This window comes from Anolis carolinensis, chromosome 1, assembly GCF_035594765.1.
Source record: "Anolis carolinensis isolate JA03-04 chromosome 1, rAnoCar3.1.pri, whole genome shotgun sequence".
NCBI classification, from domain to species: Eukaryota; Metazoa; Chordata; class Lepidosauria; order Squamata; family Dactyloidae; genus Anolis; species Anolis carolinensis.
In genome coordinates, this window is record NC_085841.1 from 79,186,989 (window position 1) to 79,211,534 (window position 24,546).

The 24,546-nt window shown below is 41.4% G+C and overlaps 2 protein-coding genes across 7 annotated transcripts in view; both read left to right on the plus strand.

The window, feature by feature from the left end:
• shprh (SNF2 histone linker PHD RING helicase) overlaps positions 1-10,414 on the plus strand; it is a 62,633-nt gene extending 52,219 nt beyond the window's left edge. For all 5 annotated transcript variants that reach the window (XM_016998787.2, XM_062977652.1, XM_062977658.1 and 2 more), the window contains one exon: positions 9,426-10,414. In XM_016998787.2, coding sequence (XP_016854276.2) covers positions 9,426-9,522 — 97 coding nt within the window. In that variant the 3' untranslated portion in view covers positions 9,523-10,414. The remainder of the gene's footprint in view (positions 1-9,425) is intronic.
• Positions 10,415-19,181: 8,767 nt separating this feature from the next.
• The window catches only part of LOC100552900 (pancreatic secretory granule membrane major glycoprotein GP2), a 29,401-nt gene continuing 24,036 nt past the window's right edge, over positions 19,182-24,546 (plus strand). Inside the window, exon 1 of one of the 2 annotated variants that reach the window (XM_008122913.3) lies at positions 19,182-19,824. In XM_008122913.3, the coding sequence (XP_008121120.2) occupies positions 19,743-19,824 (82 nt within the window). In that variant the 5' untranslated portion in view covers positions 19,182-19,742. The remainder of the gene's footprint in view (positions 19,825-24,546) is intronic. The other variant, XM_016998781.2, reaches the window with a different exon arrangement.

Genomic DNA, 24,546 nt, shown 5'->3' on the forward strand with positions numbered 1-24,546 from the left:
AAACTTCCGCAGGGGTGGGGGGCCCATTAAGATGGTCCGCCCCAGGAGGCTTATGGATCCTGATGGATTCCTGAGGTCCTATCCTATTCCTATCCAGTGGTGGCGCAATTAAACCCCGTGACTTTCAAACTCCAACTTCCGCGTTCAATGCGCATTCACCCAGTGTTTCACCGTTCCCTGCTCCTTCCGGCGGATGGTGTGCGTCCTGATTCAGACCAACCGGCCCCCCCTCCTGTGTTGATGAATGGGGAGGAGGAGTTCGAGGTTGAGGACATTTTGGATTCTCGCTTTCATCGCCGCCGCCTACAATATCTCATTGACTGGGTGGGTTTTGGCCCTGAGGAACGCTCTTGGGAAGACGCCTCCACAGTCCATGCTCCTGATCTAACCCGCCGCTTTCATCAGACCTATCCCGCCAAGCCGCGACCTCGCGCCTCGGGGAGAGGGCCCCAGGTTGGGAGGGGCCTTGAGGAGGGGGATAGTGTGATGACCCATGGGCCTTGTAGTCCTGCTCAGGACATTGTAATCCCTGATGAAGATGAAAACTTGGGTTTTTTACCTTCCCAGTCTGAACTGGATTCCTCTCAGCCAGATCTTTCCCAGGCCGATCTGGGAACCTTGCACCTGCAAGAAAGTGGTCTCCCAGAAGTATGTCAAACAACCCCAGAGCCTACTTCTCCCGTGTTCTTGCGCCGGGAGTTTTGTAAACAACAGAGAAGTTTGGAATCAGCTTCGCGCAGGAGTGCGAGGATAGCAGCTAAGAATGTTGCCAATTAAGACTGTTTCTCGTGAGAATCTTTAAGGAGTTTAACATCTGGTCTCAGAGTTTAGCTTTCGTTTCTGTTTCCCAGAGAACTGCTTCGGTGAGAAAGTTAGACTCTATATAGGTGTTTTGCCCGCGTAGTAACTTCGCGGAGTCAATTCGTCAGCCTACGGAGCGAGTTGTGTCTGGACAGCGCGCTCCGATTCAAGCCTCGCTCCTGCCCAAGCCTTGCCTTGCTATCCAGCCTTCGCCTTGCTTCCCAGCCTTTGTTTATCTGCGGACCTTGCCTTGTTTCCCAGGATCAATCCTTGCCTTGTTTCACGGATTTTACCAAGTTATTCCACGGACCTTGTTCTTGTTCTTAGTTACCTTGTTCCACGTTCAAGCCTTGTTTCAAGTATCAAGTTATTTCCTAGCCACGCTCAAGTTTTATGGACTAAAGGACCTTGTCATCTCCCCTCACTTTGCTTGGCAAAGTGAGTGTTTCGGTTATTGGATTACAACTTTGGACCTTAATATTTCTTATTTGACATTGCTTTTTTGGACTAATTCTGGCCTTTCCTGAAAGGTCTAATTCTGGACTATTTTCTACACTTGTTTTTATTAACTTTATATATTCCTTCAATAAAGATATTAGATAGATTCTGGCCTCGGTGTATGGTTATTGGTGCTCTGCAGCCTGGGTCGTGACAGTTTGACTCCGCCACCCTAAGCACCAATTAACCTCGGCCAGAATGTCCACCGGAGCCGTACCTGGGCCGAGCGGCCAGCCGATTACCTACACCATCGACAAGGAAGAGGTGGATCGCATCCGCGACAGACTCAACGCCCAGGATGGAGAAATAAAGGGCTTGCGGGAGCGCGGAGTCCGCCTCCCGGCCATGGCGTTGCCCACCAAGTTTACTGGAGAAGCTTCTAAGGTTCATGTTTTCCGTCGCCAATGTCAAGCTTATCTAGAGGCCCGAGATGCCGAGTTTCCCCAAGAAGACATCAAAGTGGCGTGGATTTACAGTCTTCTAGACGGGCCAGCGGCCAATTGGGCGACGGCACTGTACGATCAAGCCTCTCCACACCTAAGATCAGCGCAACACTTCTTGGACCACCTCAAGGAGACTTGGGGAATCGAGGACAATTTGGAGGCAGCCGGTCACAAACTCCGTCGCCTTTTCCAAGGAGACAGACCTATGTCTCAGTATATAGCCGAGTTCCGAGTGCTGGCCCACAACACCGGCTGGAACGATGTAGCCCTCAGAGGACAATTCCGGGAGGGTCTCAACATTGAAATGCTGGAAGAAATCTCCAAGGTGGACCCTCCCCAGACCCTCGAGGCACTCATTGATCAATGTTTACGGGCTGAAGTCATGATTGCCAACAGGAAACAGTGGGTTCGAGGCCAGGGCAGTAGAGCCGGGGCTAAACCCCCCGCTCCCGCCAGCGTTCAGCCACGACCAGTGTGGAGACCCCCACCGCCAACCCCATACCCCAGAGGAGGCGAGGAGGTGCCGATGCAGTTGGGCAATGTGCGTCCCAGACTAGATGCCGCCGAGAAGGCCCGTCGTCAACGCTTAAACCTCTGCTGGTACTGCGGGAACGGGGGCCACTTCGCCAGAGAGTGCCCAGCCAAAGGGAAGCCGGCCGCCCGTCTTGCGGCGGCGTCCTCCACGGAGACGAAGGCGTCTGAGCCGACTGGCACACAGCCGGCGGGGGAAGCCAACGACCGGGTGTAGAGAGGCTCGCCAACCCGGTCAAAAAATCCATCCAAGAGCCGCCAACCGGGGTCCTGTTCCTTCTCGTGGTCACTTTATGGTCAGCAAAAAGGGGACCCGTCATGATCCACGCTATGATAGACTCTGGAGCTACCAACAATTTCATCGATAGAGAGTATGCCGACTCTCTGGGATTACAATATCATGATTTCAAGAATGCCCGTGTGGTGCAAGCCATAGACGGCCGCCCCCTCAAGACGGGCCCCGTAAGTCAGTGGTCGGAACCCACCAGGATGTGGATAAGGGAACATATGGAAGAGATTTCCTTCTTTGTTACCGAGGTTCCCCATTTTCCTGTGATTTTGGGAATTCCATGGCTGACTCTCCACGACCCTAACATCTCCTGGTCCAACAGAGAACTGCAGTTTGCTTCACCGTACTGCCAAAACCATTGCCTCGTAGCCAAGGTATGCCATGCCACAGACACCGAGCCCATCATCACCTTGCCAAAGAAGTACTCCGAGTATTGGGATGTATTCAATGAGAAAGAAGCCGAAAAATTACCCCCACATAGACCTTATGACTGTGCCATTGACTTGGTGGAGGGGGCCCCGATTCCGCGAGGGCATCTCTACTCCCTGACTGAACCAGAGCAAGAAGCTCTCAGGGAATTCCTAGAGACAAACCTTCGCAAGGGATTCATCAGACCCTCTCAATCCCCAGCCGCCTCCCCAGTGATGTTTGTGAAGAAGAAGTCAGGGGAACTACGCTTGGTGGTGGACTACAGAGCATTGAACAATATCACCAAGCGGAACAGCTATCCCCTGCCCTTAATCTCGGATCTACTGGATCGGCTTCGAGGAGCCAAGGTTTACACCAAGCTGGATCTTCGGGGGGCTTACAACTTAGTTCGCATCAGGGAAGGGGACGAGTGGAAGACCGCCTTCCAGACCAAATTCGGATTATTCGAGTCCCGAGTTATGAATTTCGGTTTATGCGGAGCTCCCGCAACGTTCCAGCATTTTGTCAATGACATTTTTCAGGACTATCTAGACAGGTTCTTGATAATTTACCTGGACGATTTTTTGGTGTTTTCTAGATCACAATCAGAACATGAGAACCACGTCAAAATGGTGTTACAACGATTGCGGGATCATGGACTTTATGCCAAGCTGGAAAAATGCGCCTTTGATCTACAAGAGGTAGATTTCCTTGGTTACCGCATCTCGCCTCTAGGGCTTTCCATGGATCCAGCCAAGGTTTCAGCAGTATTGGAATGGCGGGCGCCAACTAACAAGAAAGAGGTGCAGCGTTTCTTGGGGTTCGCGAACTATTACCGCAAGTTCATTCCAGATTTTGCCCGCTGGTCCGACCCCATCACTAGCTGCATCCGTGGAAAGCAGCCTTTCCGCTGGACTGATCAAGCAGAGAAAGGGTTCCAGCAACTAAAGAAACTATTCACGTCCCAGCCAATTCTACAGCACCCAAATCCTGGAACCCCTTTTGTTGTGCAAGCGGACGCCTCTGATGTGGCAATTGGGGCTGTACTCTTACAACCGGTGGGAGATCACCTCCATCCCTGTGCCTTTTACTCTCGTCAACTAACCACACCAGAGAGAAATTACACCATTTGGGAAAAAGAACTACTGGCCATAAAGGCAGCCTTTGAAACTTGGAGACATTGGCTAGAAGGGGCCAAATTTCCCATTGAAGTCCACACTGATCATCGTAATCTAGAACATCTAAGAACTGCCCGCAAACTAAATCAGAGGCAGCAACGTTGGGCTTTATTCTTTGAACGTTTCAACTTCCAGATCCATTATGTGACCCCAGCCCAAACCAAGCAAGCAGACGCCCTGTCACGTAAACCGGAATACGCTGCAGGACGCAAGGAGACCTTTGAATCCCAACTGCTACAACCCGAGAACTTTGCCACGCTCACGGTGGGGAACACCAAATCCATTCCCATTGGTTCAACTTCCCCTACTCCAGGACCCATCTGTGCTCAAGAAATCCGGGCCAGTCAGCAAGCAGATGCCTGGGCGCAGGACCAACTTCGCCAAGGTCTGCATTTTCCCTTTTCGCTTAAAGATGGACTGCTATGCTATAGAAATCATGTTTATATCCCACCCGGACCGGGCAGGGAGAAAGCGCTTCGTCTGTGTCATGACTGCAAACCAGCAGGGCATTTCGGACTATTTAAAACCATGCATCTGATCCTAAGGGATTTTTGGTGGCCCAAGATCCGCAAAGATGTGGAAAAATATGTCAACACCTGCCCAGTATGCCAGCGCTCCAAGATAAGAAGGGAGAAGCCCTCAGGGCTTCTGCATCCCCTTCCTACCCCATCTCGGCCATGGGAAATAATTTCTGCGGATTTCATCACTGACCTACCACCTTCCTGTGGTTTCACCACGATCCTAGTGGTGGTGGACCTTTTCACCAAGTTAGCCCATTTCATTCCCTGTGAAGGTCTTCCCACGGCCAAAGAGACTGCAGATCTATTCCTTCAACATGTTTTCAGACTACATGGATTGCCCAAGAGTTTAGTCACAGACCGTGGATCTCAATTCACCTCTCGTTTTTGGAAGGCACTACAAAAACTATTGGGCATAGACTCTCGCTTATCTTCAGCTCATCATCCCCAAACAGACGGGCAAACGGAGCGCACCAATGCCACTTTGGAACAGTATCTTCGCTGTTATGTAAACTATCAACAGGACAATTGGGCTTCTCTGTTACCACTGTCTGAGTTTGCCTACAACAATGGAGTTCAAGCTTCTACAAAAGAAACGCCGTTCTTTGCAAACTACGGCTTCCATCCACGTTTCTTCCCCCCTGTCATTGAAACTTCAGAAGTTCCCGCAGCAGAGGATTGGCTGCAGGAACTCACAGCGGTGCAACAACTTTTGCTCCAGCAACTGGACCAAGCCAAGGAGGACTATAAACGCCACGCTGACAAACATCGCCAGCCGGGCCCCGAAATCAAGGTAGGAGATCGGGTTTTCCTGTCCACTCGCTTTCTGCCCTCCCACCGCCCTTGCCGGAAGTTAGATGCCCGTTTCATTGGCCCCTATCCAGTGGTGGCGCAATTAAACCCCGTGACTTTCAAACTCCAACTTCCGCGTTCAATGCGCATTCACCCAGTGTTTCACCGTTCCCTGCTCCTTCCGGCGGATGGTGTGCGTCCTGATTCAGACCAACCGGCCCCCCCTCCTGTGTTGATGAATGGGGAGGAGGAGTTCGAGGTTGAGGACATTTTGGATTCTCGCTTTCATCGCCGCCGCCTACAATATCTCATTGACTGGGTGGGTTTTGGCCCTGAGGAACGCTCTTGGGAAGACGCCTCCACAGTCCATGCTCCTGATCTAACCCGCCGCTTTCATCAGACCTATCCCGCCAAGCCGCGACCTCGCGCCTCGGGGAGAGGGCCCCAGGTTGGGAGGGGCCTTGAGGAGGGGGATAGTGTGATGACCCATGGGCCTTGTAGTCCTGCTCAGGACATTGTAATCCCTGATGAAGATGAAAACTTGGGTTTTTTACCTTCCCAGTCTGAACTGGATTCCTCTCAGCCAGATCTTTCCCAGGCCGATCTGGGAACCTTGCACCTGCAAGAAAGTGGTCTCCCAGAAGTATGTCAAACAACCCCAGAGCCTACTTCTCCCGTGTTCTTGCGCCGGGAGTTTTGTAAACAACAGAGAAGTTTGGAATCAGCTTCGCGCAGGAGTGCGAGGATAGCAGCTAAGAATGTTGCCAATTAAGACTGTTTCTCGTGAGAATCTTTAAGGAGTTTAACATCTGGTCTCAGAGTTTAGCTTTCGTTTCTGTTTCCCAGAGAACTGCTTCGGTGAGAAAGTTAGACTCTATATAGGTGTTTTGCCCGCGTAGTAACTTCGCGGAGTCAATTCGTCAGCCTACGGAGCGAGTTGTGTCTGGACAGCGCGCTCCGATTCAAGCCTCGCTCCTGCCCAAGCCTTGCCTTGCTATCCAGCCTTCGCCTTGCTTCCCAGCCTTTGTTTATCTGCGGACCTTGCCTTGTTTCCCAGGATCAATCCTTGCCTTGTTTCACGGATTTTACCAAGTTATTCCACGGACCTTGTTCTTGTTCTTAGTTACCTTGTTCCACGTTCAAGCCTTGTTTCAAGTATCAAGTTATTTCCTAGCCACGCTCAAGTTTTATGGACTAAAGGACCTTGTCATCTCCCCTCACTTTGCTTGGCAAAGTGAGTGTTTCGGTTATTGGATTACAACTTTGGACCTTAATATTTCTTATTTGACATTGCTTTTTTGGACTAATTCTGGCCTTTCCTGAAAGGTCTAATTCTGGACTATTTTCTACACTTGTTTTTATTAACTTTATATATTCCTTCAATAAAGATATTAGATAGATTCTGGCCTCGGTGTATGGTTATTGGTGCTCTGCAGCCTGGGTCGTGACAAATAGACATGATCGCCCCCGAACGTCCCCTCTCGCTGCGTCGAGTTGTCCCAGTCTCCTGGTTCACTGGGGAGCTGGCAGAGATGAAATGCGCGAGAAGGAGATTAGAGTGCCGCTGGCGGACAACTCGTCACCCATCTGACCGAGCACGGTCTAGGGCCTACTCCGCGGCGTTGCGGGCAGCCAGGAAGGTTTTCTCGACTACCCGCATCGCGTCTGCAACAAATAGATCTTCAGAGCTGTTTCGGGTTGTTGGGGAGCTCCTCCACCCTCCTCAGACTGGGGGGGGGGGCACCCGACAACTCAGCAACTCGGTGTAGCGAGTTCGCTCACCATTTTGCAGACAAAGTCGCTCAGATTCGTTCTGACTTGGATGCCGGCTTTGGTGCAATGCCAGGGGAGGTAACCGAGGCATCAGTCTGTTCGAGCTTGTGGGATTCGTTTTGGCTTGTACAGCCTGATGACGTGGACAAGATCCTTGGAGTGGTGAGGGCGACCACCTGTGCCCTTGACCCTTGCCCATCCTGGCTCTTAAAACAGGCCAGTGGTGGGTTAGTAGATTGGTTTGTGAGGATAATTAGCGCCTCTCTTGAGCAGGGTAAATTTCCATCTTGCCTAAAACAAGCTATAGTGAGGCCAGTCTTGAAGAAGGCTTCCTTGGATTCGACCAACCTAAGCAATTACAGACCAATCTCTAACCTTCCTTTTTTGGGCAAGGTCTTGGAGCGGGTGGTCGCTTCTCAGCTCCAGGGATTCTTGGAAGATACTGATTTTCTGGACCACTCGCAGTCTGGCTTCAGACCTGGTTACAGTACCGAGACGGCTTTGGTCACCTTGGTGGATGACCTCCGCAGAGAACTGGACAGGGGGAGTGTGATCCTGCTGGTTCTCTTGGACATCTCAGCTGTTTTCGATACCATCGACCATGGTATCCTTCTGGGATGGCTCTCTGGGATGGGCCTTGGGGGTACTGCTCTGCAGTGGCTTCAGTCCTTCCTGGAGGGTCGCTCTCAGTTGGTGAAGCTGGGGGACTCCTGCTCGGACCCCTGGCCATTGACCTGTGGGATCCTGCAAGGTTCTATTTTGTCCCCCATGCTCTTAAACATCTACATGAAACTGTTGGGTGAGGTCATCCGGAGTTTTGGAGTTCGGTGCCATCTCTACGCTAATGATGCCCAACTCTACTACTCTTTCCCATCTAAATCCAAGGAAGCCTCTGGGATACTGAACCAGTGTCTGGCCGCTGTGTTGGTCTGGATGAGGGCGAACAAGCTGAGACTTAATTCTGACAAGACAGAGATCCTCCAGGTCAGTCGTACGTCCTATCGGGGCATAGGGTGGCAACCTGTGCTTGACGGGATCATACTCCCCCTGAAGGCGCAGGTCTGCAGCTTGGGGGTCCTCCTGGACTCGGCATTGACACTTGAGGCCCAGGTGTCGGCTGTGGCTGGGAGGGCCTTTGCACAATTAAAACCTGTGCGCCAGCTGCGACCGTACCTCGAGAAGTCTGATCTGATCATGATGGTCCATGCCTTAGTTACCTCTAGACTGGATTATTGCAATGCACTCTACATGGGGCTGCCTTTGAAGACGGCCCAGAAACTGCAATTAGTACAATGCTCGGCAGCCAAGTTTTTAACCGGAGCGAATTACAGGGCTCGTTCTACTCCCCTGTTTAAGGAGCTCCATTGGCTGCCTTTTATTTTCCGAGCCCAATTCAAGGTGCAGGTGGGTCCCTAAATGGTTTGGGACCCACCTACCTTCGTGACCGCATTTCCCCCTATGAACCTGCATGATCTCTTTGCTCGTTGGGGGAGGCCCTCCTCTCGCTCCCACCGCAGTTGCGGTTGGTGGGGACGAGGGAGAGGGCCTTCTCTGTCGTGGCCCCCTGGCTCTGGAACTCGCTCCCCAGGGAGATCAGGCAGGCCCCTCTCTCCTTTCGGAAGAGCCTAAAAGCATGGTTCTTCCAGCAGGCCTTTGACAACTGATCTAGTAAGATTGACCTGACGCCTTCCACTAATAGCACTTTTGATGGCTATGACACTTTGGATAACCACTCCTCCCTGATGATATTGACATAACTCGCACTTTAGCCCAGTTTCCTACAGATCTTATCTATGATTTTATCATTATGTATTGTATGTGTTTTTATAACTTGTTTTATTGTTGTTTGATTTGTTTTACTGCTTGTTTTTATATTGTTGATGACCGGGCTTGGCCCCATGTAAGCCGCTCCGAGTCCCTTCGGGGAGATGGGGCGGGGTATAAGAATAAAATTATTATTATTATTATTATTATTATTATTATTATTATTATTATTATTATTATTATTTTGGGGAACTTCAAGCCCTTGTGGCTGAAGAGCAGAGTATAAATACTTGAAATAAATAAAATTCTGTTCTTCAGTGGTGAGGACATGAAACAAATACCTTTTGTATGACTTCCAATCTGCTTAGGTATAAGCTGTTACTTAGTCTTTTTGATGCTTTGTTCCTTTTTTCTTTTTTCTACTTTAAAGCCATTCTAGTTCTTCCATGAAACAGTCAGAGGCCTCTGTGTTAACAGTAGCTGATCTGGCAGACCTTTTTTCAGAAGAAACAGAAGAACTTGAATGAAGGAATCCACTTTGGGCTCTCTTGATGTCAGAAGGGGACCACAATTTGCTTATTCTCTAAAGCAGCAAAACAAGATGAATTACAAGTTCTTGTAGATGTCACCAAATACCCTTATTTAGGGCTTTAACACTGAGAAATATTTTAACTCTTCCACTAGGTTCTTTGGCTGTGGTTTATTTCAACACATTATTTCTGTTAATAAATAAAATAAATTGCACTTTACACAAAGATTACATAAACTATCACTTTGTACTTCCAAAGAATAAGATAACAATATTATCTATGTATGGCTAATTGCACCAGAACATTATGGTGGAATATCGAAAATAATGGAATGTGACCATGCCATATCCATATTCAGCAGCTGATTTATGCCTGGAGTTCCTAATCCAATGGACATTTGAGCACCTTCTGTGCAGGATCAAGACATTCCACTAGTCTTTGAGGAAGAGAAAGCTTTGCATAATGGCAGAGAATATGGTATCATGAACTAATTACTTCTCCTCATTTTATACCTAGAATTGATTATTTAAAATATTCCTGAATAAACAAATACATTTCTTCAGAAAGGGCTTCTAGTGGTGCTGCCATTTGATCATGCAAGTAATCAGTTAACAGTTAAGTACTAATTTTTAGAAACCACTCTGGCATTTTAAATAATTTTCTAGGTATTTAGTCTGCAATTTTAGAAATTGATTTTTGCTTGTTTATATTTAAATGTTTGCTGTTAATGTCTGTTCTCTTGATAATTTATGCCTTTTGTATGAACTTTTGTCTTAAAATGATAGCTGAAAATGTTTGAGGGATTTTTAAATATTCTTAAAATTGTACTGCTTTGTTGACAGTTGGATTTGTTCCTTATTAAACTGACAAAGCGTCTTCTTTTAAATGACTCATTTTAAATGTGTGTTATTAAAAGGTCATACTGAACTCCATTTTTAACAATATTAGACAAATGCAACTACATACCTGCGTAAAGTAACTTTGTCTACAGTATGATACTGTTCAAAATAGAGTCCAGCATTAGCAATGCATTTGAATCCTCTCATCAAAAACTCTTCAGGCACACCCTGGACCTGTGTCTAAAAGTATGTTCCATTTCATCTAAATCAGTGATTCCCAAACACTGGTCCTCCAGAATATTTGGACTACAGCTTCCAGAATCTGTGACTACTGGTCAAAGTTGCAGAGGCTGCTGCGGGGAGATGTGGATCAAAACACTGGAGGATCAGAGTTTGGGAATCCCTGATCTACATCATTGAAGCCTCGTCCATGAAGACTTCCCTTCATGTAAAATAGACAGACTGTGGTGGAATATCCTGCTCTGTAAAACAAATTCACAGGTTTACTGGAATCACAGATTTTAGATTACATATCACTTTAGTAGCTCCCACACTACTATGAAGTTTAAACTTTAAGAAGCAGAATTTGGGATATGTATTCTACAGCACTGCTTCTTAAACTGTTAGTCCTGACTCCAAATGTCCTGAAAATTTTGGCAAGAGTAAATGTTTCTAAACATCACCTAATGTTTGTTTTAGACATTTACAAGAATCTGTTGTGCAGTGTTTATAGTGGACTATGCAGAATATGCTTCATCTGTACTTTCATAAAAAGCAAAATCAGCTTAGCAAGCCTTGCAAATGCTGGTTTGTTGTCAGTAAATGAAATGTTTGATTTTATATCTATTTTATATATTTATATACCCACGTTCACGTAAAAACTTCTGAGGCTGAAAGGAGTCAATAGTGGAAAAGTTTTGGAAGCCCTACTCTATAATATCTGATCATAGGATACTGGGATCCCTTGGCATGGCCATGAGTCCATGGCTACTAGTGTAGAACTTGTTATTCAATGGCATGTCAATGGCTTATTTTATTGGGGTGATGGATAAAAATACTCTTAAATTGATTTTTTAAAAATAGTTTTTATTGTGTTATAAGTAATATTTATAGTGAACGTGGGGGAAAACATTGTGATGAGAAGGGAGAGAAAGCAGGAAAAAAAGAAAAAAGAGAAGAAAACCAAAGGGGGAAGAAAAAGGAAGACGACTTCCCATTGTCCTCTTGAGGGAAGAAAGAGGAGGGAAAAAAACCCTATTCCATAAAGGAAGGAATAGAGGAAAAAAGATTTCTTCTATTTTCTTTCCAGTTGGTCTTCTGCATAGCTTTTCATACATCGGATAAATTTATTGTTAATGTTGTTCCTCTGTTTTGCATAACATCTTGGAAACCAGTCCAATCTGTTTTCTGTTTGGCATCTTAATTTTTGTGACAGACAGTCCATTTGTATTAGAGCTAACAGTTTTAAAATCCAGTCGTCAGGAGTTGGATTTTTTTTTTTGTTTCCAAAGTTTGGCCAAAACTAATTTCGCAGCTGTGCACATAAGAAATAATATTTTATCTTGATTTGCATTTAGTTTTGCACTTGTTATACCCAATAAGTACATTTCTGGTGCCCAAGGGAATTTGGTTTTTAAAATTTTCTGTCTTATTGAATGAATACTGATCCAATATCTTTTAATTTCTTTACAAGTCCACCACTGATGGAAAAAAGTTCCTATTTCCTTCTCACACTTCCAGCATTTTCCCCTTTAGCATTATTGAATCCCATAGGCCTGATTCTTGCTTGAAGCCTACTTTAGCGTCTTTTTTGTAACACTCAAATATTTGATAGTAATGAAACCATGTTATCTCCATATTTTCTTGTTTTATTTCTTCATGGGCCTTAATTGTAAATTCTCGATTATTGATTTTTAAAAAATATTTGGTGATATGTTAGCCAATTTTCTACACCGAATTCTCTTTTATGTTTTACCTCCATTGGAGAAATCCATAATGGAGTTTTATCATATAATCTTGATTTATATTTCTCCCAAATCCTAATTAAAGATGCTCTAATAAAATGGTTTCTGAAATTTTTTCGGTCTTCCTTTTGTTATACCACAAATAGTCATGCCATCCTGTGCTGAGGTCATGCCCTTCTAATGTTAATTTGGTATTTCTCGGGGTTGTCCAATCTTTTAACCATACCAAGTTACAGGCTTCATAATATGACTTGAAGTCTGGAAACCCTAGGCCTCCTCTCCTTTTGTCATCCATCAATATTTTTAATTTTATTCTTGTTTTTTGTTTTTCCAAATAAATTTAGTTATGTCCATATTCCATTTTTTAAAAAGGTAGTTCCTAATTATAGGTAGTGTTTAAAAAAGGAATAGTAGCTGAGGCAGGATAGTCATTTTTATTAACGCTATACAGCCCAGTAAAGAAATGTTTTGATACTTCCATTTTTCCAAATCTTTGTATTTTTGACCAAAGTTGCTCGTAATTGTTCTTTAATAAATTTGCATTACTTGGTGTCACTGTCACTCGTAAGTATTTTACTTTGCTTTCTACCTTTATCTCTAAATTCTTCTGTAATTATTCTTTAGATTTTCCATCAATATTTTTGGTTAACATCTTAGTTTTTTGTTTATTTAATTTGAAACCTGCTAGTTTGCCGAAATTTTCTATTTTTTCTATCCATCTGTTGATGTTGTTTAAGGGGTTTTCAATTATACAGACGACGTCAGCATAGACTCTTAGTTTGTAGTTTTGATTTCTTATTTTCAGTTCTCCTAAGTTTTTATCTTCATTTATGTCCCTTACCAAGGTTTCCATTATTAAAATTAATAATACTATAGTGGAGACAACGGGCATCCTTGCCGCATACCTCTGTTAATTGGGATTGATTTACTGTTTTCTTGACCATTTATCATTAATGTAGCTTCTTGTTTGAACTATATAGCCTCTACTGCATTTTGTAATTTGTAACCAATGTCCAGTTCTTTCAGCAGCAATTTTAGAAAATCCCAATTAATCTTATCAAACGCTTTCTCAGCATCGATGAAAAGTGGGGCCAGCTGTTTTTCATTATGTTTTTCGTAATATTCAATAGTATTGATTACAATTCTGATATTATCTTTTATTTGCCTGTTCGGAAGGAAGCCAGATTGCTCCTCAGATATTCAGTTTTTCAGAAAAGTTTTGAATCTGTCTGCCATAATAGTGGCAAAGATCTTGTAATCATTATTTAATAGGGAGATGGGTCGGTAATTTTTGATTTCCATCGGATCTTGTATTCTCTTTATGAATCAATGTTATATTGGCATTTTCCCAGGATTTTGGAATTTTCTTATTTTCTAGTATATTATTTAAGATGTCTTTTAGTAAAGGGCCTAATTCATCTTCAAATGTCTTATAGAAGATAGCGGTGAAGCCGTCTGGCCCTGGAGCTTTGTTATTCTTAAGTTTACAGATCGCATAGTCTATTTCTGACATTGTTATGAGTGTATTCAAAATTTCTCTTTGTTTGTCAGTTAATTTTGATAGCTTCAAATTGCAGAGGTTTTTCGTTATTTCCTCTTTAGATACTCTTAAATTGTTGACATTTTTTAAATGTATCAGTTCGTTGTTCTGATTATTCTCTAAAACTATTGCAGATCATCCAAGCCAAAATTTTGCAATATTTGTTGTGTTTTTTCTTATCTCCATCTGACAAATAATGTGTATGTGTGTTACTGATTGCTCTAACCTTCAAGCTTCTGGTTTAATTGTTGGAAGGATTTTTAACGTTTCAGGCAGCCTGAAGTCTTGGCTTGCAAAGCATCTCTCAACCAGCTTTTTTCTTCCTTTTTTGGTTGCCTAGAACATAAAAGTTGTTTACGAGAATGGTCATGTACTATAAACGGAAGCTAAAGAAATCCCACACTGGGGGTAGAGAGAAGAAAGCCAAGGAAATTCCTTATTTTCTTTTTTCCTCTTTCGTTTGCTCAGTCTGACAAAGACTGTGGCTGGCCAGTGACATTAGGACAAATGAATCACGACCTATAAATTGGCTGCATTGAAAATTATGTTTTAAACCTAACATTAAAGAAAAGCCAAAACACTTTTCAGAAAGGATCTCTGCATTCCGGGAAATTCTGCCCTGCTTTTAAAAGTTAGTTGAGCTTCAGTACAGTTGTCAGTGCCAACTAGCTGCTCTCGCAGGTGTCACAGAATGGAACATGTTGCTGATTGTATTATACTTCTGTTGTACAGAGTGTTATGGCAGTTCAGCAACAGCAGGCCCATTGTACTTAAATGTGAATGAGAGTTTATATGAATAATTGCCTGCTTACGGTCACTTAAATTGTGAATTGACCATACCAGCTGCATTTGCTGAAGTTTATAAAGCTAGAGAGTTTCATTGTCAAAATAGTAATTTGAATGAAATTCAAACCTCAGAATGAAGATAACATCTTTATAAAAAAGTTAGCCAGCTAGGATTATTTGTATTTGTATGTAAGAAAATGTCGAGTCACATTCACCTGTCTATAAGAAGGAAAATGTTTTAATTTAAATACTATCCATAGTAAACTGGGGCATGAAGACAATTAGAGGGGGCTCAGCCATAGAAAGGTTCCACAAGTTGCCTTTTCTCAGCCTCAGAGCAAGACAAGGGCAAATCTCTTCTGAACAGATCTTGCCAAGAAAACCCTATGATAGGTTTCTCTTACAATTGCATACATTAGAAGCATCTTGAACACACAACGATTAATACTGTCCAACGCACATTTTGGTTCTTCAGATGTTAGTCTCATTTTGGGGTATATTTGAGCTGTGGATTCCAAAAATGGCACCAGTTTTCCCCTATCTGCTCTAGTTTTTTTAGATACAGAACATATACCATATACCAACTGGCATCTGTGTTTTCGTGGCTCAATGGGGCTTCGAGCCCTAGTCTTAGGGTTTTTAGTTCAACTTTCAAACCACTACACCACCCTGGCTCTCAAACATTTATATATCTCATATATTGATTTTTGAGTTCACTGAAATATGTGTTTGATGTAAAACATGAAGAGTTTTAAATTTTATGTTATTTTGAATTTCTATAATTCTATAGTGAAGATATACCTTGGAGTCAACGTTCCCAGTGACAGCTCTTCTGTTACTACTTTGTAACCAAGTTACTGTGAATGCAATGTCTTAAGTTGACATTTTTTGCTAGGCTAACTGAGGAATTGCTCTGGCTAACAAAAGGAAGTTTGCCTAGGATAAAACTCAAACATAGTTTATAATTCTTCCTTTTGCCATTTGAATTAGGAGTCTATTGCTACTCCTCCAAGTAAAACAGTAGCCGTAGCAGATGGTTCATTTCTCTCCCAACATTTCCCAGATTTTTTGATGTTGATTAATAGCAGCAGACCTTATTATTGATTTTATTTGCTTTAAGGGGCAGGGGGGCAGGGACACTTACATAATTTTTTTACAATTTTTTAAAACCTTTGAATTAGATTAAGGCCTCTGCTTAGTCCAAGTCATTTAATTTGGCTCAATGCTGAAAATTTGCATTTTAACACATTTTTTTTAAAGTAAATAGTTATGCAGAGTCCAAATCACAGCAGAAAGGAAAAGAAATGTGTCTGATCTGCCATCCATCTCAAAAAAACCAAAGCAAAACAAAAACCACTGCCTCCTGATGGTGCCAATTGGGATTTGATTGGCTAGTTTGGAGGTGTTTTCTTCATGGATCTTCTGTATTTTAATATATTTTCTCTTATTTAATACACTATAAACAATGTAAAACAACACAAGTACTTTGGCTTCAAAATACAGGTTGCTATATGTAGTAAAAGGTTTACATATAAATAGAGTCAGCCCTCCACCTATTTTCACCTTCCTGTGCTGAAATGGCTGCACTAAGCAGATGTGTCTCCATGAAGATAGTGGCAGAGGGCCAGGGCTCCCCAGCCTGCAGCCTTTTTGCTGAAGCTGCTACTTTAGTCTTGTATGTACCAGCAATGAGGAGGAAAAGCAGGCCCCAAGCATTATCACCACTGGCAATTCCCAGCCTGCCCAAAGAGCAGGAGAGCCTTCTGCACACCAGGCAGCATTTGGTCCTGTATTTTGCCTTGGTAATGCTGCTTCACAGGGAAACAGAAAAACATTGAAGATGGCCCCGTTCTTCTTCAGATTGGTCCCTTTCATTCAGTGCCTCCATATATCTAAGAAAGAACAAGGGAAGGGGCTGTTCAGGCCCAAGCAAGCTTTGTGTGGATATGGGCACACACAGCAGCAAGCTCTGGACTCCTATAGCCAAAAAGGATGTTAAAATTGTGAGGGACCTAAGATATTCATGAGATTTCACCGGGATTTTGCACCCCTAACTTTTTAAAAGTGGAAGGTCTACTGTACAGAAAATTCAGGAACTAAAGTCCCCAACTATAACTGTACCACACATCTTGCATGCCAACATGACCTATGAAGTGAAAAATAAATATTTGAATGAATATATTATTCTAGCCATTGTCTTACATTTATTCAAAGGAAAGTCACATTGAGATTAATAAAGTTATTCCCAAAGAAGTGTTTATATAAAGTTAGTATGTTCTGATTATTTACTAGATATTCTATACCAGGGGTTCTCAAACCTTTTCAGCCATGGAGCCCTTTTTAGCAAAAGTTTCTCTTGGAACCCCAATAAATGTTTATATATTATTATATTATATTATATTATATTATATTATATTATATTATATTATATTATATTATATTCAATGTATAGCTATCATGCATGGGCAAACTTTTTGATGGATTGTGTTTTAAAATTTGACAGACAGGCTGGGCCAATGGCAGATGGATGGAGAGTGGTTGTGTGAACTATTTGAAAAAAGTATGAACAAATTCCTATGCACACTACACATATTTCACTTGTGGTGGGAAAAAGGAAGGAAAGAACAATACAATATTTAAGAACAATTTCAACCCACATAAACTTAAAAAGGGCACACTTTGTGAACCACTGTTCAATACCATTGCGTCATTATTATAAAAAGAAGACAAATGGTTAATCTTTGAAGGTATTCAATAAAAAGCTTTATTTTTTAACTTGATGGAACCAGTGTTAGAGTTTTGAACTTTGAAAATACAGATCATATTCCCTCTAAAAGAGAAGAAATGGGAAATTTAACAAAACTTGGATGTGAAGGAAATATGGAACCTTAATGTATAAAAATATTGTATTCCAAAAATAGGCCAATGTGTGTCAGCTGTAACATATTTGTACCACATTTTTCATGGAGTCCTAAAAAGGAATGCACACCAACTTGAATGCTTTGGAGAAAAGGATTAGTATCTGCTGGTGATGACAATGATGATGCCTGCTCTGTTCATCTACACTGTGTGCACAAATTTTCATCATATGAACTAACACATTCCTACGGAGACCTTCCATGACACTAATATTAATGTTTTTGAGAGTATAGAACCTAACAGTGCATTAGCACTGATAGAAACAGGCATCTTGCTTATTTCAGGTTGGATTAGTTGTCCATACAGCCCTGTCTTGTTTATCTTGTCTCGCAAGTTTTCTAGGGTGTCAGGCAGAGGCAGTTTGCATCATCTGCTCCCAAATCCTATTGATTTTCTGGGGGGTAAACTTTCCACAAGCCAAGTTTGGATGAATGCTAGCTGTTCCCACATCCACATGATTAGTACATGAAAACATTGAGGCAGGGTTGGAGTTGATTTGTCCCTCAGGGAAGCTGTTTTGAATATCTCCCAGACTGGAAACCTGCATGTTAAAACAAATTCATTGTGTAACTCAGTACAAAGTCATGGAAATAAATTCATTACTGTTTCTGAATCTCAGAATGGCTATAATCCCGTTAAGAAACAGAAAATATTACTCATTATATTCCCCTGCAAAAATTATGCCATTCTTAGTCATTAAATTAGCTGAGACATGTAACCTCATTCATTTTTTAAGATAAAACCTGTGACATGTTAGTGTCTTACTTGTAAATGGTTACTTCTAAGATGTAGAAATTTTACTATGTGGTCTTCCTCAAAGACTTCAGAATAACATGTCTTCAGCCTATTTTCCAGCTTTAGGAGTGAACGTAATAACAAAACATTATAAAATATCAGTGGCTGTTATTAGTGCATGGAAATGAATATCAGTGTTTTAACCTGCCTATTCAATATCACAGAATTGATATGATGTAAAATGTGCAAATGAAAATTAGTCATGGACTACTTGAGTAATCTGACTGAATTTAGTAGAATTAGTTACTCCCCCTCCTTTGAACAGCGGACCACCAATTCATCCCTTTGCAATTGTGTGACTGTGAACATTTTCTGAAGTTTCAAACTGAAAAGATTTAGACTGAACTCACATAACGCTTTTACATATTTTATGTATTTTCCATATTTTGATAGATATTGGATTATGATAAATATTCCAAAATTTACAACTATCAAATATTATAGCCTTGTTTTGAACTGAAGCCTGCCTGCTAAAATCCATCAAATTAGCACATACATCCATATCTGGTACAATCCCTCTGTTCTGAATTGCAACAATTACAAAAAAAGCAGCTCAACTGTTTGGACAACAAATCCTGTATTGTAATGAAGCTATTCTATCTTGAAAGTATTTCCCCATGTGCTATATACATATTTCTTCATTGTGCTTCTTCAATGAAGTCCTTTCCAGATGGGTAGAATCATTGCCTGGAAATAACAGAGGGCTTGACTGAGAAGTACACATTGTTTCATGCTGGCATTCTTTTTGAAATAAGAATTGTTGAGCGAAAGGAGTTCCCATCTCATAAAATATAGACTTCTTTTTAAAAATTTAAATATATTATATATTGTTTTTCTTATAGGAAAGAATAACAATTGCAGTCATATGTATTCTGTTTGTATTCTGATTGCAGATGTTTTGTATCCTTTGCAATGTTCTTTCTCTTTTATTTTTTCTTCGTTCTTCATTCCCAGCAGACAAAAAAGAGCTGTAAATCATTTCCTGTCCCTCTATAGAGCAGAATAGAAGGAAATAAAATGCCAACAGAGAATCCAACAGAATGGAGTGAGGTGGATGTTGCTGCTATGGCAAAAGACAAAAAATGTGGGTGGAGGAAAGGGTTTTCTTGTTGTGCAGAATCCAATTCTCAAATAGGTAGTGAGTTTGGCATGAGTAATCATGGTGTCCACTGGATCTCTCTGTGGAATCCTATTGTTGCATCCAGGACACCTTTGTGCCCTCAGACATGGGAGACATTCATTGGTGTGAACAAGTTCTAAAAGGGAAAGCCTGTGAAGAATCACTCACCCAAAAATCCTGCTAAGGCATAAAGTGGAAAGGGCAGGGAGCATCAACAAGTCACTAGGGAGTTTCCTGGCTGATACTTCACTGCGATGGCAGCTCACAAACTGGCCTTTGCTATCGTCCTAGCTGCTTCTCTCTGGATGTTTTCCAGTACCTCCAATGCTGGCGAGGGTGAGTTTGCCTTTGAGAATCTCCTGAAATAATTACTCAGTTTTCAGTAATATTTCTGGTCCAGTTCCAAGTGTTTGTTCTGTTATGAAAATATACTGTTCAGAACATAATTTCAGAGGCATAAAGATGTTGTTAAAATTAATCTTTTGGAAAAGAGTTTCAATATTATTTGGCAAAAATAGCCTTTTTACTGATTCCTTAATATTTTTGATACTATGTATAAGATGTGCAACTGAAAAATAAGATTTACAAAGATGTTTGCATTGGTGTCTCTCAGAGTCAGAATCCAAGCACTGATTGTCTGCTTCTAGAGCAACTCATATTTGAAATGTTAGAAGCTACTGATCTGAATATGTCTGATTTCTTTATAACATAATGCTATGTTGTTTGTGAAGATGTTATCAGATCTCTATTTTCCTTTAAAGCAATATACAGATTTTGAATAAATAATATTATCAAAATACCTTTTCTGAAAATCTTCTTTATCTTGCAGTCAATATAAAAGAATTATCTTGAACTAGCTGTTGTGATTTTTTTATAATTAACAAATGCTAATTTACTGTGTAATAAGAATATTCGGTCAGGGTAGGGCTTTGTCTATAGGTATTGGATGCTCACTATTTTGATTTCATTAGGAATTAGGGTTCGTGAATGTAGTTTGGATCCAGGAAAAGAGAAATGTTTAAGGGAACTTATATTGTACTTATATTGTGTGCATGTTGATATTATGCTGAGAAAATCACAACATTTGTCTGGAAAGGGGTACTTTAGCAGAGAATCCTAAGTCCATTTTTGGGTAACAATGTTAAAAGGAATCAATATCAGAATGTTTGAGCATCTAGAATCATAGAATCATAGAATAGTAGAGTTGGAAGAGACCTCATGGGCCATCCAGTCCAACCCCCTGCCAAGAAGCAGGAAATCGCATTCAAAGCACCCCTGACAGATGGGTTTTCAGTAAAACTGTGATGGTCAAATATGTGTAAATCAATGGAGTATAGTATACAATAGAAATCAGAGTATATAATATGAAAATATGCAATAGAAATAAAGTGACAACAAAGAATGAAACCTGACAGTAACAACTGGAATTGCCACCATGGCAGCATACCCTTTGCCAATTACCAAATACATTAGAACTGAAGTGGACATTTCTGTTGCTTCCTACCTTTCTTTTCCTATTTAGACCTTACTATAGGCAGTCCCCAAGTTACGAATAAGATAGGTTCTGTATGTTTGTTCTTAAGTTGAATTTGTTTGTAAGTCAGAACAGGTAAATTTTAAAGTGTAACTCCGGGCATATATACGTGTGTGTGTGTGTGTGTGTGTGTGTGTGTGTACACACACATACACACAGACACTCCATCTATCTATCTATCTATCTATCTATCTATCTATCTATCTATCTATCTATCTATCTATCTATCTATCTATCTATATCTCCTTTGGATAGCATGGGTAAAGGTCCACATCCCTGTGGTGTTTGTCTGTACCCCTCACTTTCTGTCCCTGTGAAAATTGGATTTTGAAAAATTTGGCTTGTTGTGGAAACAAGGATTGGTGATAAAGCTTCACTGGAGATTCCTTTTCCCAATGATAACTCTTTCGGGAGGGGATTTTCCTCTCTAGGGGTAGATTTCCTGTTGTCTCACCCCCATTCTTAACTATGAGTCATAAGTCAGATGTTTGTAATTCAGGGACTGCCTGTACTTGATATTCCTACACGATATAGATGTGACATCCTACTTAGCCATTCTTCTCTGAAAATACACCGCTTTGAAATTAGATTTTGATATACATTGATCATCCACCAAAAAGAGCAAGCTAGCTCGTATTCTTTTTAAATTGCCCAAAGGCTAATGATTCTGCCCTGAATTTAATTTATTCTTCTTTCAAGCCAATAACCTCAGTGGCATTTCAAAATGCAATTAATATATAAGGACCTTCAGTGGATCCAGATTCTGTCATACTTGAGTTAAGAATAATCACTTGGTGAAAAGATGTCTGTCTGATGCATGCACAATTTTTGAAGGGCTGCAGCTAATTAATGCACTATAATTTTTCCATTGCTTCCAAAAAGTTTCTTTCTATGACTGCTTGATGTAAAACCCTACACCTATTTCAAAAACCATGTTGTCAGTATGGAGTATGGAATTAGGATTACCAAGTAAACTAGTTCAATAGATATCTGTTTTAAACTCTCTAGCAACTTCAGTAGTTGACAATGAAGCAATAATTATTATCATAATACATATTTGCCTCCATGATACTAGTCTAGTTCAATCTGATAAAGCCAGTAATCAGAAATCTGCATAATCTGTCATCATTAGGGTAGCCATATATTCTGTTTTATTTAAGAATAATCCTTTAGAAGGTTGTTTAGGGGATAATTTTCTATTCAGAACCATTATCTATCTATTTCAATAATTGTTCAGTTTAATTCACCAACTCTAAGTTCCTGGACAGTAGTCAAAAAGAGATGCAAAATGTCATCTGGTAAGAGTATGTCTTACTATGATGAGTGTTACTCATGTCAATGGTATTTCTATGTAAATTATATTAATGTAAATTGTACCAATTACCAAATCAATATATGTTGTTGGTGCTGGTTCTAGTGCTTCTTCTTCCATATCTTCTTTGGGTTTTTTAAATATCAAGCATTCTTTCTTTCTTGGCCTAAGGTGCATCTATATCAGACACATTAGCCTGATGAAAATCTGCCCTTGGAGCAGCTCCAAATTTAGCACTTAAATGCTTAATCAGAGTGGTTGTCCATGCGGCCTGGGACTGTATCTGCCCTGCTGAGCTATCACCTCCTCCGTGTTGCCACTATCACCACCACTTCTAGGAGCCACAGAGCTCCATCATATGCTGTTGTCAAAATGGGGCACCTACACAACCAGCAAGATCAACACAGGAAATGGGTGATGGTAGGAGAGTACATCTGGACCTGGATCAATTTGAATTGAACCTGATCCAGCTGTCCAGACTGCCAAAGCCCTGGAATACTCTGGAATTTCAAGTAAACTCTGGAGTATTTTCTAACTTTGCTTAAAGCCAAACTAAATAGGAATATATCCCAAACCTATAATATTCACCAGAAGTCATATGTCATAAAGACAGCCATCACTCAATTTGTTTTGAGTCTGGGTTTTTGACTCCATGGAGACAAGCTCCTAGAAACCGTTTATATTTCCTAGAATTGTAAAGTTACATCTAACTTCTAGATAAACTCCTAAAATAATTACTAGATAAACCAAACTGTAGGAAAGAGTTTCTTTGAAATAGGGTTTATCAGAATTACTTACACTGCTATAATCCACACTAGAGTGAGACTCGAGAAAAATACTAAGTGCTCTGGTGTGTTTGGCACAACCATTGAGGCACTATAGGTGCAAGCGGGAGTAAGAGACCATAAACAAAGACCTTGAGAGATATTATTGATATTCTATTGGTGCCAAGTAAGTTTAAAAGAAGGAAAAGATGATAAGATAGAAAGGAAACATTTGGCAGCAAAGACAGAAAGAAATGTGGAGTGTTTTGGCTTGTTTGCATTTGAGTTTATCTCCCAGCCAGCATACTCTCCAAAAAGTTTCAGATATAAGTCATACGTGGCCAAACACTATTAGATTATGGTCAAGATGATAAACATTATTGATGAGGAAGAACACACAAGTAGGAAAGGCTACATCGCTTTGCTTTTGCTGAAGAATACTGGGAAAGGAAAGCCTCTACTGATCTTTTCCTTCCCATCTCTATGCCCTTTCTGACTTGAATGCAAATTACTTGTGTCCTTTGAACTCAGTTTACAGCCACTAAAGCAGCGGTTCTCCACCTGTGGGTCCCCAGGTGTTCTGGCCTACAACTCCCAGAAATCCCAGACAGCTTACCAGCTGTTAGGATTTCTGGGAGTTGAAGGCCAAAATATCTGGAGACTAACAGGTTGAGAACCACTGTACTCAAGTAAGCTTGAGAAAAAAGAAAGAAAAGTGGTAGGAGAGGAGAAAAACTAGATTTTTTTTTTAGAGAACGGAAAAAGTTTGACAGCAGAGGATTTATCATGACAATTCTTGTCAATTTGGGACAGTTGGAGTATATGTACTAGGAACATGATTTTTATGCCTTAAGCCACAGAGCCTAGTATGCCACTGCTATGGCTTCCACTCACAATATTATTTTATCCCTTTCTTCTCTAATGAAAGATGATGCTATTTACATCTGCCAAACAGATACTCTTGGATAGGCAACAACAGCTGGGACCTCAGGCATTGTAACTGTTGAAAGAATCTTCAGCTCTCTCTTGTTTGTCTCAAGAGCAGTCTTGTCTAATTCTAGATACCATACACAACAGCCATTACACTGGCTTAGCATGCAAGCTGTAGTGAAGATGCCAAATAACAACAGAAGTTTTTTCCTGTCATTATTTTAGGATTCATAAAAAATTGGAAATGAGTATTTTCTTTTCTAGTGCATATGTAATTTGTCATGACACTTGAACATGATTGAGGAGGGTTGCAACTGGAAAATACGATTTCATTATTGGCAGTTGTTGTGGAAAGTGTCCGGTTAAATGTACTTCCATCTGATGTTATGGTTGAGCCTTCGGGCTCCGGTAATAGAAGAAGGGGTCATAAGACTCCTCGAGAGTCAGACTCTTTCGAGGAGCGTGAAAGAAAACGGCTCCGGGATTTGTTTACAGACCCGACAGATGAGGACTCATTT